At 43.4% G+C, this 17,112-nt stretch overlaps 1 protein-coding gene across 1 annotated transcript in view; it reads left to right on the top strand.

The window, feature by feature from the left end:
- ERGIC1 (endoplasmic reticulum-golgi intermediate compartment 1) overlaps positions 1-17,112 on the top strand; it is a 61,372-nt gene that overhangs the window by 29,383 nt on the left and 14,877 nt on the right. The window contains exons 3-6 of the mRNA XM_075056499.1: positions 414-486; positions 10,738-10,832; positions 11,477-11,601; positions 14,080-14,184. Of these exons, the coding sequence (XP_074912600.1) occupies positions 414-486; positions 10,738-10,832; positions 11,477-11,601; positions 14,080-14,184 (398 nt within the window). The remainder of the gene's footprint in view (positions 1-413; positions 487-10,737; positions 10,833-11,476; positions 11,602-14,079; positions 14,185-17,112) is intronic.

The following is a 17,112-nucleotide window of genomic DNA, read 5'->3' as shown; positions in this document are numbered from 1 at the left end:
AGGAGATGCTGATTCTTTTTCCTTTCAGGAGGTTTTGGTAGTAATAAAATTACCTTTGGAGCAAGGGCTCCAAAGAAGTCATATTGTCAAGCAGCTTTGTCAAGAAGGAGGGAGAGCTTGCAGACCAACATTGTGTGCTGAAGATGGAGAATGCAGGAGCCATGGGGAGATGGAAATCATGATAGGAAAGGTGGCCCAAGAATTACAATACCCAGCAAGATGTTGGGTATTGGTGTGCCATTGAAGTCTGTGCTCTGATGGCCTCGTCTGGGTTACTGTCTCTAAAGAGTGTTAGTTCTCAGGTGTGTCTGAGTGGCGCATCCATGGGGGGAGTAATATGCCTGGGTGAAAACAGTTTTTGCCTTTGTTAGAGATATGAAACTAACCTTTTCCCTTCCTTGCCTCTTTTCCAGTCTCTGTCTGCTGCTGTCTCTTCATACTGTTTCTCTTCCTGTCTGAGCTCACCGGATTCATAGCCACTGAAATGTAAGTAAAAATCATGTTTTCCTTTGTTTGAATGTATGCGCGTATGTGATTCTTTACAGCTTTACTCTGTTACCTTGGAAAAATGTGCCTGTAATTTCACCAGGTCACTTAGTTGTCTAATGGTTTTTGGATTCCTTTTGGTTGAGCCCAAATTCTCGGATTCATTCAGCTTTTTAATTTACTGAAGTATGCTAGGCAAACTTGGTTCTAAAATATTTCTGATAGAGAAAACTGTTCCAGAGCTGCATGATCATTTATTAGCCGCATACTGGATTTCTCTGTTGAGCACAGTGAATATTTTTCATATGACCACAGATCACATCAAAAACTTCTGAGCCTTTTCAGTTCTCTGGTGATCAGGTGTAAGGTAGCATGAATGCTACGATGATCAATGCCAGTCATTTGCAGTTTCCCTCTTCCTCCTTAGGCTGTTGATTTCTTGCCCTCATCTGAGATTTGTTTCCCCTCTCCTCCTGAATAAGCACTTTCCTCTGTACTTGTTTGATTCAAAGTGATTCTCAAAAACTAGTATATTTTTCATCAGTGATGCCATATGTTTAAATGTGTGGTACCTACTGGTTGGATTCATGTGGTCTGTGCTCTGAGACTGTGGGGTCCCATTGCAGATATGGTGGGCTCTGACAAGACATTTTCTTTTCCCCTCGCTTCCCTGTGGATGAAACGGGTATCACATTCTGCCAGTCTTCACTAGATGTTTTTGGAGATGCTTTATGGAAAAATGAATTGCATAAAATGCAAATTATTATTAGTTTAATGTTAGTAATACCCTTTTTTTTTAATGTCAGAGCTAAATCTCTGATACAGGCAGATAGCTTTACTCACACATGAGTTTTATCTTCTTTCTTTTTGCCTGTTGAGCCTTACTTGGAAACTTAGATGACAGGTTTTGTGCCTGAAGACAAGTTGTCCCAGGTAACCTCTTTAGGACCTTGCTTTGAGCAAAATGGAAATAATTTCCACTTTAAAAATTTGCTCACAGAACAAGTATTTTAGTTAATCAGATTCCCCCCCCCCCGCTCTTTTCATGCTCCTCCTGCCTTGAGGTAAACTTTTCTTAGTAACTGTTAACACGGGTACCTTTGGTTTGGGTTCTAGGAAACATTCTCCATCATCCTGCTGATGCGGCAGTGAGCTCACTGGACTGTGATGCACAGTTCCTGGATAGTTAGGAAGGGTGGAACTTCTGTCAGACATATATGATGGTCCAGATAGCAACAGATGTCACTGCTGAGCAAAAAAGCTCTGAAACACGTTGGACTCATGTGCCGTATTTAGATTGACCATGCTTTACGTGGCTTCTGATAACCATGTGGCTTTTTCATTGTTTTTGTGCAGCTCTGACTTGGGTCAAGATTATAATTTCAAGAATAATTTTAACCTTGAGTAATGTTTAACCTTAAGACAGTAGTGTAATCTAGCTCTAGCTAATTTTTTATGCCCACTGCACATTTACTTCAGAGATGGTATCTTATGTTTCTTACTCACTGTTTCTTTGAATTCAGTTCCATGCATTTGCTTTTAAAATACTAGGGTCACCTTATCAACCCACTTCTCGCAGTAGCTCAGTTTTCTTGGTTTTATTGTTTTAAAAAATAGAGAAAAGCTAGACAAATCACTTCAAGTAAAATAGTACTTTTTCTTGCTCTCCTCCTAGATCTCATTCTCTCATCTGGTTTTCTTTTTTTTTTAGTTGATGCTTTACCAGAGGAATTACTAATATTTACGTAATTTTGATCCAATTATTTGAGTGCACATGCCTTTATGTAGTGGTAGTTTCCTGACTAGAGATTTCTTTTTGAACAGCAAAATTGTTTGATTCTCTGAGGCCTCTTCATGCTTTTTTCTTAACAAGATGATGCATTTTCCGCAAAGATATTAGAGGTGCTACAAGTTCCTGCATGCTCAGCTGGCACGTTTCTTATTAAAATGTCAGAGAGATGGTAAACTGCCTTTCCCAGCAGGAACTGCGTGGGGCGGAGGTGTTTGTAAGCAATAAAGCAGTAAAATTTTAGAGAGGATGTCATGGAAGAGACTGAGAGACATGAATGCAGGAAACTGATTCGTCATGGACCGTCCAACACAATAGCTCGCAGAATATGAAAACCTCCTTCTGATGCGTTATAGGTCATCAGAATCTCTCTTGCTGGGAACAGATCACCCGCAGCATTTGTGAATAGGCTCCCCCTGTAACAGCGGAAATACTTCAGAAAGTCACATAACAAACTGCTTCCCAGTTCAGCAACTTCTAAAGTAGAAGTAAACTTTTATTTTTCCATTTCTTAGTCATTGCTTTCTCTTCTGGGAAACCAGTTCCTTAAAGGTGTTCAAAGATGGTGCGAACCTCTTGTGCTTCTCTTTCAAGCGTGTATTACTGGCAGTGTGTTGGAGGCAGAATAGTCTCATCGTTTGGAATAAAGGTGCAGAAGTGTTGAGCTCTACGTGGTCTGGAACAAATGGTGTGAGAACTCTGTGCCACCATTTAAACTGGGTGGTAGCAAATAACTGCTGAGATAGTATCTCACACAAATATTTTGAGCCTTGTTTGTCCATGAATCAAACATTTTTGAAGATAAGGAAGATTCCTTATGTGCAAACTGTTCAATTCCCATCAACTTTTATTGCAAGTTTCGAGTTTCTTTTGTATTAAGAGTCTCCTACAACAGATATCTCTCCCAGCTTGAAGTTTCCTGGTGTTAGCCAGGATCTGAATGATTAACTAGTGTGTGTGCTTATGTGGGGTGAGCTTTCCTGCTTTGTCAGTGCCAGCTATACTATGAGACTGCATCAGTCTTTCTCCTCATGTCATATTTCCCTTAAAGCAGTCGTGCTTGACAAAGCTAGATTGCATGGGGATAGCTGCACTTTTTTGGTGGCAAGGTGAAATCAAGAGCACTTGGCCTGGTGCCTTACATCAGAGACATACCAGGTTCGCTGATGTGGACTCATGCTTAACTCATAGCCCTATTATGCCAAGTAATTGTGCATGGTGTGTGTGCATTGACAGCCTGCTTCAGGGCAAGTCAGCAGCAACCTCAACAGCAGTGGTACCCACAGGATTAACTGTCTAACTCTCACCAATGGGAGGTTTCTTTGGTATCTGCATCTGAAGTGAGAGGTTGGTGTGGTTTGTTGAACTCAGGCTGCAACATGAGAAAATAAGGTCTGCTCCACACCATGCTAACCCCTAATACTTGCTAGCTTCTACTCACTGTTGGACTTTCTTCTACATTCATATGGCTGTAGCAACTTAAAATTCCTGGTATTACTAGAAATCTCAGTTTGGTCACTCTTGCCCAATGTCAAAGCTGTTTTTCCTTGACCAGCCCATTGTCTTAGCATTTATAGTCTCAACTGCTAAAGACTTGTCTGGGTGGCAGAAAGCCAAGAAATTACACCCTCATCTTGACGATAACAGTCATAACACTAAAACCAAACAGATTACCTATGTGGGGAAGACAGCATGCATCACAGTAGCTATGTCATAACTCGTGTGGGTATTTCTAATGAGCGCTAAGATTGCATTTGTGCACAGGAGCTTACTTCAGTTAGGAAGCCGAACTAAGACACTGTGCGCGTTACGGCGGACATGCAGGAAGTTCATGTGGCATAGGTAACGCACTGTAAATGCACATCCTATTTTGCTGCTGACTAGCTTCCTGTGGAGATGAGCCCTGAGCAGGGTAGAAAACTCTTAGTTTCTCATCTTCTAGATTTATTGCGTGACCCTAACAGGCAGTGCCCCTGAGCAGCCATGAAGGAAATCAAAGCTTGGTTCTTAGGTGGGGCTACATCCTTTTCAGGAAAAGCACTGTGAAGGGCTGGTGAGGGAAGAAGTTTTTCTTTCTTTGCTCAGCCACAAACCATCATTGCAGTTAAAGGGAGAGTGAGTTTAACTCTGGAAATCAAGGATCTTCATGATTTTTCTTTTTTTTTTTTTTTTTTTGTCTGTCCAGACTGAGAGTGACTGAAGACTTAGTCCAAAACAAGAACCTAGATTAACCTCCTCAATTCTGTAAAAGACAGATAAAGAAAAGGAGGTCCCTGCTCCACATTTGAACCTCTGCAAAATTGACAGTATCAAACTCGGCTGTCCCACTGAGCAAATGACTCAAACGGCTGAAGAAATGAAGCTAAAGTGTTAAACGTGCCTGGTATTTCCTGGGCAGGATCAGTAGTAGGTTGAGAGTTGAGAGTAGATTGAGGGCTAGAAATTGCTCGGCATACCTTCAGCAGCCTTCCTCATTCATTGTGCTGTTATGTTGCAAGTCAAGAACGTAGAAATCACCTATCTCTTTTCTAATTAACTCAGATCAGCACTAGAAGTTAATAGCTGGCAAGGTGATAATCTTGCAGTTTTATCACCATAATTAGGTCATGAATTATGTTCTGTAGGATCAATAAGAGTTTTCCAAGTATTCAATCATTAAGGAGGAAAGGTGTAATTAACTAATCTAGTCTGCCTTGCATTGGCAGCCAGGGGAAGGGGTAGGAGAGTATGAATGTGATAGCTGCAGTATGAATGTAACTGCTCAACAATAATTCATCTGCCACAGCACATTTAGAAAGCAACAGACCATTCCTGGCAGTGTTTTCTTTTTCTTTCCTTTTTTTTTTTTTTAATGTAGTAACAGGGAAAGAACAGGCTGAAGTAACAAGTTTGCCACTTGGAAGGCTGTGCACCCCTGCAAGGCAATTAATCACTTAAAATATCTGTAATAAAAATATTGCCTTTGCCTAAAAGCATAAATCATGAGCAGTGTCCAAATCATTTGTTCATTTAAGGTGATCAGATCATTCACTGGGGACACCTTCTTGCTTTAATCTTTATGAAAAATACCTTGTCCAGTCTATGAATATCACACAGCCCAGCTCCTATGCCAGGGCTACATCACATGCAGTACGACTTAACTCTTCATGAAGGCTGTCAGGTACCCTGAATGTGGGAGGAAGCAAAACACCAGGAGCTTCTGAGGCCAACATTGCTTGTTCGCACTGGATTCATTTGCATGCCCAAGACTGATCCTGCAGTGAAGCAGAATTGTTATCATACCTGCCTTCAGAGGATTTTTTGTCCCTTAGCTGTCCAAGGTATGTGGAATGTGTCTTGTGGCTCTTGGCCCATGAAAATTTCTCAAAACAACCTGCAGGGTCAAGCTGCACCTGCTGTAAGCAGCAGAGTGTGATCCTGGTGCAACAACAGTTCCTTCTGCTGCAAACTGTAACCTCAGAGCATAAACCATCTGCACCATGAGCACAGTACTACAATTCATACATTCTGACACTAACCTGGAGATGCAACTCCAACTCCACCAGCTCATCCAGTTGACGCAGATGAAATGCTGCAGCAAACTAGACCAGCATAGGGAATATAGCCTAAGGGTCAGAGGGGAATGGGAGTTGTAAGCCTGCTCTTGCTATGGACTGACATTGAGACAAGACACTTTTCTGTAGAAGGATGTAATACTTAGCTGCCTACCTCTCAGGGGTGCTAAGAAGCTTAATTAATGTTTGCGTAGTAACTTGGAGATTACCTAATAAAAGGTGTTATATATTTGTGAAGTGTTGTTATGCCGTTTGTCCTAACGTACGTGTGTGGGTTAGCAGGAAGCGGAAGGTCGTGTCATGATGTCATTTGCAATTTCTGACTCAAATCTACGTTGACGTCTTTTGAACCCTTCTCCTTCTTCCTGCCTCCTGGAGTACTGTAATTCCTTCCTTTGTAGGACAGTGTGTTTTCTGTGCTTCACAGCTGAGCCAAGACCTAATCTGGGACAAAGACCTTCTCAACGAAGAACTGATTGAGATTCAGGGCATAGAAGGAAGATTACAAATGGCAGAGCAATAGACATATGCACAATTTATTACACAGTGGAGAATTTGCTGACCTGCTTGTTGTTTCTTCACACAAATTGAGAAGATGATGGGTTGTTTGTCCTGTGTTGGGTCTTCTCTGGTCTGGCACAACTGAAAAGATGGTAGTGCAGGTATTTTGGCTTCAGATGGTTGTTTTTCTAGAAGGTGGTTGATTAGAGCTGAAATGGCAAGCAGAGCCAAGAGAGCTCGCCTGAGAAAGTCTTTTGAGAAGCTTTGGGTGCCCTCAAGAAAGAATAATTACTTTCCCTTTTAGGCTTAGGGTCCTGGAGACCAGAAAGTGAGTGCTTCCTGGGAGTTGGAGGACAAGGTAAAATGCAGCTTGCTGGAGTAAGTGGTTGTATTTTCTGTATGGCTGATGATTGGGGAGGAGGGTGCCTGGTTGTTTGCTGTGAAAAAGGGAGAAAAAAAAAAAGCTAAAACTTGAAGCAGAGACTAGGACAAGAAGGACGGAGGACAAGGAAGATGTGTTTAGAGAGCACCCGGGCAGTGCATGAAGCTCTGAAAGGTCGATGCAGTGTGTCTCATCTTGTATTCAAAGGATCACAGGCTCTTCAGTTGTTGAAGTGCTGAAGAGTCTAATGTTAGTGGCCAGGGCTGCTGAGTGGAAATAAGTTACTGGGGAAGTTTTGTTTCTGAGGAAACAAAGCTGTTGTGTCATAAATCTAAGTCCTAAAGCATGGGGAACGGGTCTGGCTTTCTTTGGGTAAAATCTTAAAGAAATGCTGAGCCCTCTGGCTGCCGTTTCCCGCTTTCATTCTCCCTTGCGTGCCATTTGCATGATCTGCAATCTTAGCCAAAGTCCCTCCATTTTTTTTCTGTGTAATGCTGCAAGTTTTGTAAGCAAATGGGATAAGCAACTGAGAAGCCCAGCAGCACCACTCAGGAATGTGAAGCATTTCGAAGTGGCTCTTTCTAGAAGTGAAGCAGATTCTTTCTGTGTGGATCATGGCTCCTGCTGCCTGGAGAAACTTTCCTCCCTTTCCTTGAATCAGTAGTGGGAGGCCCCGTGGGGGGAGAGGTCCACCTCTCACCTGTCCTGTTGCCCTCATTGTACTTTCATAGCTCTGCACCTCACCCCTGCTTTATTGTCCCACTTTTATTCTAATAGTCTTTAACAGCAACCAGTAAAATACCAAATCCTATGTGCTTAGGGTCGTCAGAGGAGGTATGTGCCATTTTTGGAGTCACAATACGACCCTATACGCTGCCTCTCTAAACAGCCATAGAAGCAGCTGCATTTACAGTGTCCTTCTGCCTGACCTCAGGTTCTATTTCCCTTTTGACCGTCCCAGATTCACTGTTAAGCACTGTTACTCCTGGGACACTTTATGTTCCAGGATAGACAGCTATAAATTAGAGCCAACTTCATTTCTTCCACTGGAGACATTATCCCTTCAGGGAGAGTTGCTAGAGGTGGTAAATAGTGCTTTTCCCAACATCCCAGGATTGTCCGATTAAATAGTAGGAAAGCTGGGTGCAATTTGGCTTCTTGGCCCTGGGGCGGGGAGGATAGCAAGGGAGGCGTGAGCGCCAGTTCTCTGCCAGCTCCATCCAGACTTAGGTGGTGGTGGTTCACGGGGAGATCCTGGATGGAATAGCCTTGACCCTGGAAGTTTGCTTTACCTGGGAGGTTTCCAGAATGTATTTTGGGATTGAAATTTCTAGTTTGTTGAAAATTATGGCGTTGCTTCTTAGGTTTGCCCCAACAAGCGTAGGCTGTGGTGTGTTGTCATTGTGCCCTTGGTTCCCCATAGTGAGAGGGAACCTCAGTAACAGAGCAGGTCAACACAAAGGGTGCGCTTTGGAGCCTCCGATAAGAAACCTTGCTGGGTTTGTTAGCTTGGGCCCTCTGCAAGAGCTGATGCTGCCAGGAGGAGGCAGTGGCCGGAGCTGGGAGGGAGAAGCAGGGTTCAGCAGGCAGGGTGCTCCATGAAAGGCGGCACTGCAGGTCCAAGGGAGGGGAAGGAAGGACAGACTGTCACGAGCTGTCAGATGTCTAAGGAGTGATAGATAGGGTTATGAAATTGGGAACATGAGTAGGAGAGGGGCAGGGGGCTACTAGGTAAAGAGGAGGAGGAGGAAGTGGCCGGGAGCCTTGCCCAAGGGACAGGTTGGGAACTGTTGGTCTAGTGACCAGAGTGCAGGACAGGAAACCAGTTTCCTTTATCTGTGACTAATGGCCTATGTGACATGGACAAACTGGCCTGCTTCTCTTTGCCTCAGTGATCCAGTCTGCAACTGAGTGACCTCACCACTTGCCTTCCTATGTAAGAGCTTCCATAGTGTACCTCTGCACAGTTTATCCTTTGACTTCTGCCAGCAACCACTTCTCACTCGCTTATCACTGAAAGGCTTATGCGCCTTTGCTTACAGACCTCAACTGACGGCACGTTTTCTGACAGGTTTGGAATTGGAAATCAGCAAATACAAATATTGACCTTCCTGAGCTTTATTCCAAAGAGCTGGGATGTTCAGCTGCGCTGCTGAACCTGACGCGCTTCTCTCCCAGCCCTGGCGCGAATGCTCCTTTTTGCCAGTAACATCAAGTTGCCCGTGGCACTGGCTGGGCATGGCCCACATCTCAGATGGCAGAGAGCTGTGAAGAAGCCAGGGGCTGTTATGAAACAGGAGAATCTTGATGGGAGGACTTGTTGGGGGAGCACAAAAAGGTGCATTGCTTTGGGGGATTATTGCCTGTCCTGGCTGGAGCTGCTCCTCAAAACCTTATTTGGACATATGACTTAATCCCAATTGCTACCCAATCTGCCAGTAATAAACACGCAGAAGATTTAATGCATTCCACCCGGTAGAAGAGGGCTCAGCCAAGAAGCTTTTAACTAGGTCACTGATGAGCAATCTTTCCCCTCCCTCTGTGTCATTTTTATTAATCACTTGAAAAATACGTTGAGTAATGATTGCAAGCAACTTGTCAAGCCAATTAAAGACAGAGAAAGGTAGGGCTGTGAAGCTGAAGACAAATGCTGTGCTGGTTTTAAATGAGTGTCTGTAAACCCCACTGACCTGTGAGTAATTACGTCCAAAAAAATTGGCAACTGTGTGTTTCTCAGGGTGAAGGCTTGTTTCTTCTGAATCCACAGGGCAAACAGTTCATTATGGTCCAGAGATGTATCACCAGAGCAAAATCACTTTGAATCTGTCTTGTAGCTGCCCTTAGTCTGGTTTGTCTATTAGCATATAGAGTCTTCAGCAAGGGCTTGTCAAAGGGTGTCATGCACTTTGAGCATTAAATAAAAATAATACAGAGCACTTACTGGGGAAGGTAGTTTATTTTATGTAGCTTGAACATAAGTTCCCATACCTTTATAATCTGTCAAACTGAAAGACAAATTGTCAAATTTTCTTATTTGATGAGGCTGACTAGTGTTGGGCTTTGAGGGAGAAAGAGCTGGTAGGTAACCTTGCCATCCTCAGTTCAGTGTCATGGGTTTCCTTGGAGTGGATTCTCTAGGACCATTCAGCTAATTCGGCTGTGCTTGCTTTGGGGTTTTTTTTGTTTATATTTTACATGTCAGATGGATTGTATGTGCCAACAACAAATATTTATACTCTTATATTCCTTTTACTCTATATCTGTATTTTGTCTTTGTGAAATATGTGCCAGCACTGTGGGTGCTATGAAACAACATTACTCTTCGGAAGACTGTTGCATAGTGTGTTAGATCCTGCTGTCCAGGATGTTTCTTTCCATCTGTTCCTGGCTCAAATTCTCTTCTGAATTTCAGTCGTTGCTTTTGGTTACCATTCATAGATTGAAATGAGATACTAAGGAGGGAGATACAAGTATGCCATGCTGCCTTCTTTTGCCACTGCTCTGTCAACTGGGTGGCAGTGACAAATGGCAATTAGTTACACAAATAAGCTTTCCTGTGGGATAGTTGAGAGCGGCCTTTCGCTAAACCTATGAAACAGATCGGAAAGCACATGCTTCCCTCTTTCCCAAAAGGAGTAACAGCCCAGGTATGCGGAGGGCTAGCACACTAGCCTGCCACCTCTTCAACATTACGGTCTTGTTTTGTATCACCTCTGGAAACTCAGCTTAGGTAAGGGGGCAGGAAGCATAAATCAGAGCAGGAGTTTTGTTTTCTGCTGGTGCAAGGGACTTGTTTAAAGCCTCCTGCACTTGCCAAGCAAGAAGTAAAATTAAATCATGATTTGTCCCCATGCAGTTGTGGAGGGCTTTTCCTGCTCTCTGTCTTGTAACTCTATTGTAGCTGTCACACCGTCAACTCCCTGCTTCAAAGTCTCCTTTTTTTCCCCTTCCCATGCAAGCTGTTGGGTTTTTTCCTGTGGAAAGTAGCTGTGTGCCTGAACCCACCTGTGTTTTCTGTCCTCCAGAGTTAATGAGCTCTACGTGGATGACCCAGACAAAGATAGTGGAGGTAAAATAGAAGTGAATCTGAACATCAGTTTGCCAAACCTGCATTGTGAATGTGAGTACCCCTTTTCACTTATCAGTTTTAGTTTGTGTTTTAACTAATACTTGAAACTGGCCCAAACTGGTACAGTGGCCCTTCTTCTGTAATAGGGTGGATGGAGATCAAGTAGCTGCAGCCTTTGCCAATACCCCGTTGCTTTCTGTTCCAGACCAGGACACCTGTTTTCTTGGACCCTGTGCTCACTCTGCAGCCCGTGTTAGTGGCTGACCTGCCTTGCTGACTTCTTTCTAAATCTCGTTCCCTTTTTTCATAGCAACCTTTTTGTCTCTGGGAGCAAGAAGCCTCCCAGGTTTCATTTGTAACTCTGAATGCACCAGCTAGTTGTTGGCTTTTTACAAATCATCTGCCTTGTCCACCTGAAGTTTTTCTATTTATGTAATTGAGATTCCAGTCAGCTGGCAGGGTATGGGAGGTATGTTTGTGTCAAACAGGCAGTCTGAAAAGTTTGGTTACAAAGTTCTTTCTGAAGAGCTGGTATAACAATTAATATTTGACAAATGACGTGACTAGCACAGTTTAGTCAAATGTCAGGAAAAAGACATGGATTTTTTTCCCAGTAAAAGCAATGCATGCTTTTCCTATGCAACCTTCCTGTTATTTCTTTTGATTTTTTGTCTCCTCCTCTCCCACCCATGCAGTAGTTGGACTAGACATCCAAGATGAAATGGGAAGGCACGAAGTGGGCCATATTGACAACTCGATGAAGATACCTCTCAATAATGGGGATGGCTGCAGGTTTGAGGGCCATTTCAGCATCAACAAGGTGAGTAAGAATGACAGTGGGTGAGTGTGTGTTAGCTGGGGAAATGCTAGCAAGATCCATTTGTAAAATGCTCATGAAAATCTGTGTGTCGGTGTCTCTCCTGTAGAGTGTACGTTCATGTCCCTAATCAGTGGTGAGGTTAAGTCTTTCGGTGATGCAGAATGGTATGGGGAGAGGAGGCTGCATAGTTAGACCCACAGAGAATGATCAGACTTTTTCTTCATTCTCCAAAACAGGTAATCAAAATAGCATTGCTTAACAGCAGAGAGTAGCTCTGTGTTGCAGTCAGTGCTGTCTCTTTCAGCGCAGCAGCCTAATGTTTAGGGGATGTATGAACTCCCTACAAATGGCAAATGGCTTCTATGTTTACTCCTCACAACTTTTGCACCTCCAAAACGTGACTCACTGTGCAGAGGTCTTTGGCAATGTCTCTGTCCAAGTGCTCTTTTGTTCCAAGAGCCGCAGAATGACAGGAATGTTCTCTACTAGAGGGTGCCAGTGTAACAGAGAAGCAGCTCCATGCTGAGATGTTTGGAATACATGCATACAGCCTCTGCATGTGCTTTGTCGGGATGCTCCACTTCTGTCTCAAAGAATGAAAATCCAGGCCTGGAGGAGGCTCCTCTCTGGGATGGGTGTGTTCAGAATTGAATAATCTTGCTATGTAATGCTGGAGATGACTAGCTGGGGTGGGGGAGGCAGTGGTGGGGCCCACTGATGTCCTAAGAAGGGCACACCCTTTATTCACGCCTCCTCATGTACCACAGGCTACAAAATCCTACTTCCTTCTTTTCCTCCCAGGTCATGTTAAATCGCATCTAAAAATAACAGGCAGAACCTCTTACTGATTCTATGGCATAGAAAGGATTAGGGACTTAAAAAGAGGACGTTTCTTTCCTTGCCTCTAAGCCACCAAGATTACTGTCAGCTGAAAGTCCACAAAACTGGGAAAGGGCTTCTTGAAAGGTAGTTCTTGTTCAGTTAATTCCTAAAGCAGAGAGCTGAAATACTTGGGGTTTTGTCTACTAGATGCAGTGTGTTCTCACCAAAGCAACTCAAAAGGGGGTTGCTGTATGTGGCGGTGAGGAGCTCCCTTCACAGCCTAATCTGTGAAAGGCCACTAATTGCATTGTCTCATATAGTGGTTGGGACTGCTGTCAGAGGTAGGGGACCCAACCCAGGACTTCTGGCTCTGAAAGCCTGAAATTATATGAGCTGGAAGTCTTCAGTCCCTTGGCAGAAATTGTACAGCCTTCTGTATGAGCTGCTATCTGGAGTGGGACATGGCCAGGCTTTGAAACTTGACCAAGGGTTGCACTTGAATGTTATTCTCAGACCTGAAGAGGGAGGACAAGGTAACAGTGAGATGATTGTGTGTACTACTTACTGCAGAGTTATGACACAGCTTGTGTCCACACCTGAAAGTGTTCCCAGGAGTGCACTGCTGTTCCTCAAGTCATTTAAATTAGCTTTCCTGAAAGCACATGGAACCGACATGCGGCCTCCCGTGGCCCTGCTGGTGAGGTGTCTCTGCAGAGAGCACAATGGGCACCAGTTGTATAACCATCCTCCCACTCTTGTCTTAGGCCATGTCAGATTGCTCCTCAGTGTTGCTTAATTTCCCAACCTTTTCTGGATAGGAAAAAATTCTTGCGTCCTCCATAACAGTGATTGAGCTGAATCTGCTGAAAGACTTCATGGAGTAGGGCTAGTGACCTGAAAACTGTGTGCATGCTAGAGTGATCCTGTCAGAAGGACACCAGTGCTCATTTTCTGTCTTGGAACTGAATCCTTAGGTGAAATCTGTATTTTTCAGAACTTTGTATTTCCCTCCGTTTAAAAAATTAAAACCAGAAAAACCTGTACTTGGAAGGGCTATTGCCAGGGCTAGAAGCTGAAGATCTAGCTTAGTTTGTATGGAAAGCCCCATTGTTTTTCGTGGTGTTTTTTCTCTTTTTTATAAAACTTATTCTTACGTACAATCTTCTCAAACGCTTGTGACCAGTAGTACAATAAGAGTATATCCACAGCTTTCTCGGGTTGTTCTGCAGCAGTAGGCCCATTTACAAATGCAAGATGTGGGAGTAAAACATTAAGCAACTGTTTGTTGCCTGTCAGAGACATGAATCTTATTTTAATAGGGATGAAAGACATAGCCTTAAGTGTTAGGAATCCCTGAAGTTGGGAATGATCCACTCATCACCTTCTAGTCAGCAGCAGTAGCAATGTGAGGGTGCCAGACTCTTGGGCTGCGGAATGTAACCGATCTCCGCTCTGTATGCAGTATGGTCGTGTTGGTCAAGTGCAGGAAGGTATTTCAGAGCCTTTCTCTGACATGCCAGAGGTTGTCCACTGCTAAGTAGATACAGTCTGCCAGGCTGGATGGATCCAGGCATTTCTGCTTCATATCACAGAGCCTAGCAATGCCTTGAGGGATAAAATGTGAAATCCTGTCTTCCTTGTCTTGACTAATTTTAGGTCCCTGGTAACTTTCACGTGTCAACACACAGTGCCACTGCGCAGCCTCAGAATCCTGACATGACTCATATCATCCACAAGCTCTCATTTGGGGACAAGTTACAGGTGAGTTCTCTTCCCTGAAAATTCCCTGGCTCTAGGGGAATGAATGCAATTAGAGTGACTTTAATATTAGACACTTTGGTTTTATGGAAGGGCCATGTGCAGTCTGGGGAGGACATAAGAAAGGACTGCCTGGGTAAGCAAGCCCATCCCTTGCATTCATGTAATGTACACTCAGTTTGGAAGAGTTCGCAAACTCTTTACATGCCACCACTTCAGGAAGGAGCAGTGTTCAGTCACAGAGTAACTTTGCTGTTTTCATCTGAAATTGAAAGTGCTTTTGGAAAACTACGTGGCTATCTTCCTGCAGGGAGTAGAAATGATAACTCATGGCTTTGCAAAATCCTATGCAGTACTGTTTTCGGTATTAATAGAGCAAAGAAATCTTGACTCTCTTTGCAGAGGAGCAGTGAGTATACTAAGGGAAGATGTGTGCTCACTACTGTCTTTACCATGGCACCAGTCAAGTTCTTTTTCACTTCACTGTACTTGTATAGCAGACACCTATTAGTCAAATTTGTTCTATAAAACACAAGTTAGAACTGCCGGTTCCCTGCTGGGAAGAAGCTGAATGTGTGCACTTGCCCAGTGGATAGAGTTTCACCAGGTGTTGCAAGTTATGTAATAATTCCTGATTTCTCAATAAGGACAGATTACAGCACTTCTCTAGCCTACTTCCAAGGAGCTAGCATCATAGGTGGGAGTTATATATGTGCACACCCAGTTTGCGACTCACCCTAAACGTTGCTTACCCATAGTCTCTCTGTAATCTTCTTTCCTCAGCACAGACGTCTCATTAGTCTGCTTCTTGTACACCCACTTCCAAAACCCTTTTTCATGCTAACAAGTCTAAGCGTTGCTTTGTAGTCTTCTGATTCTGCTCCCGGCTTCTTTTAGGAAATATCTTGTGTGGGAACGCTGAAATATTAGCATATAAATAAGCTTGGCTTAATGTCTGTAAAGCACACTGAGATTATGAAAAATATTAGGTAAGTGCTAATGGGGAGTTCTGCAGTTTGCGTGGGAAATCAGCGCTCTAAGGTAGCGTTCCCATTGTTTTATCATGGAGTCTTTGAGTAATGGAGCTGAAGTGCGAATCAGCATGAATGAGATGAGAAGCCTGGACAGTTGGGGGCAAAGGAGCAAGCGTCTTCAGTTCTGGTGGTGAGAAACCTGTCTAGCAAACATGTAGTTGGCTCCTGATTTGGACAAGTTCTGATTAGTATTTTCAAAGTTCAAAATAATTACTCATCATCTCCATACACAAGAGTGGAGCATGTAGGTGCTGCTGATCCTGTAGGCAAACACGAGTTCAACAGCACAAATTAAAGAAGGATATGTTCACTAAACAGGTGCTACCAAGACTCAGCAAGCAGTGTAGAGAGCCAGCCAAGTATGGAGAGTTTTAAATCTATCTAGATATACCTTTGAATATTTTGGGTTCTTTCCACCTTCTTTGATGTAATATATACTCATATTTCTTAAAGAGGGTGAGGAGCTTCTCATTCATTTGTGTCATGTGTTGGGAGTAAGTTCTTTGTAGATTGTTACCACCTCTGCCAGAATGGTCCACTAAGGTACATGCTGTGTTCTCCAGAAAAAACAGTCTGTTTGAAATAGAGATTTAAATCTCATCTGATATTGAATGACCTTCAGTTCCACAACAGTAGTTCATGCACAATAGCGGCAGACTTTTTGTAGATTTTTCCCTCATGTAGATGAGACCAAAATTCAAACCAGTGAGGTTCTTGCATGTCAGGTAACCCAGTAAAGAAAGAGATGTGGAAAGTAGGAGATTATACATTTTTAATCATAGAACTCTCTTGAGTGGTAGATCGTTATGTTGAATAATCCTAGTTTTAACCTTGTGAGATGTCTTGTCTTTCCTTGATAGTTGCAAGGTTGGAAGTTATTTTAGCCTGCTGTTGGACTCTGCCTGAGTTATATGTCCAGTTATATGTCTTTGCACTTGTTTGTAGAGGTTAAAGCCTAGGGTGCTCAAAGACCTGGCAAACATCTTTTTGAGGTCCATGTTGCAGGAGAATAAAGCATTGCCACTGTTAAACCACTGACTAGCCTCCTGTGCCACTACTCCAAGCACTAGATTTGGTCGTGGTAGTAGTACAGGGCAGTCCTGAGAATGTCTGGCTGAACAGGCTTGCTTAAGTTTTCTGTTGCAAAGCAATTTTGTTACTGTGGCCAAAAGCTTACTCCTTGTTGAAGTCCCTCCAGGTACTTAACAAGGTACAAACAAGTATGTTCCCCCAAGGAACACACCTGTGCACTTTGTAGAGCAGAGATTAATTAGCAGTCTACGGACAGCAAGTATTGTAATGGGAGTCCAGAATATTCCACAATGAAAATCATAGTAAAATATCAGACTGGGAGTTACAAATGCCATCCGTGTTGCAAAGACAAGAGAGGCAGATGCACCAAAGGACCTGATGGCACAGAAACGGGTAGACAAAGCCACCAGATATCTCCACAACTGAGTGGAAGCTCTGTAACTCGCAGCTTTGCAAACTCACTGTGTAGAGAGATGCAGAGCAGACTACTTCTACATATAAACAGAAGTGTGGATGCTGGGGAGCCAAGGACAAGAATGTAAGTCCAAATATACAGATACCTCACAGGATAGATACAGTTGTTTGCTGAGTAACTGCTCAAATATTTACTGGTAGAGTGTTTGAAGTGGACCTTAAAGTCTCTGGCCCAGATATGCTATAAGACTTACCAGCTGTATCAAGAATGGAACATAATACCGTAGCCCAGTCCAGGGGCTTCTCTTTCTTCGTATGCTTTTTACAATGAGTAAAGAATACGTACAGTCTGTAGTTTGGAAATGGTTGTTGTTGTGTAAAATATTTGAAATGCTAGCAGACTGAAAGGCACTGTAGAAGGTTCAGCTGTTGCTTTTGCTCTGTGCTTGTT

Source organism: Buteo buteo, chromosome 24 (genome assembly GCF_964188355.1).
Source record: "Buteo buteo chromosome 24, bButBut1.hap1.1, whole genome shotgun sequence".
Lineage (NCBI taxonomy): Eukaryota > Metazoa > Chordata > Aves > Accipitriformes > Accipitridae > Buteo > Buteo buteo.
Note: the sequence above shows the minus strand (reverse complement) of the source record. Positions and strands in the feature narration are given on the sequence as shown.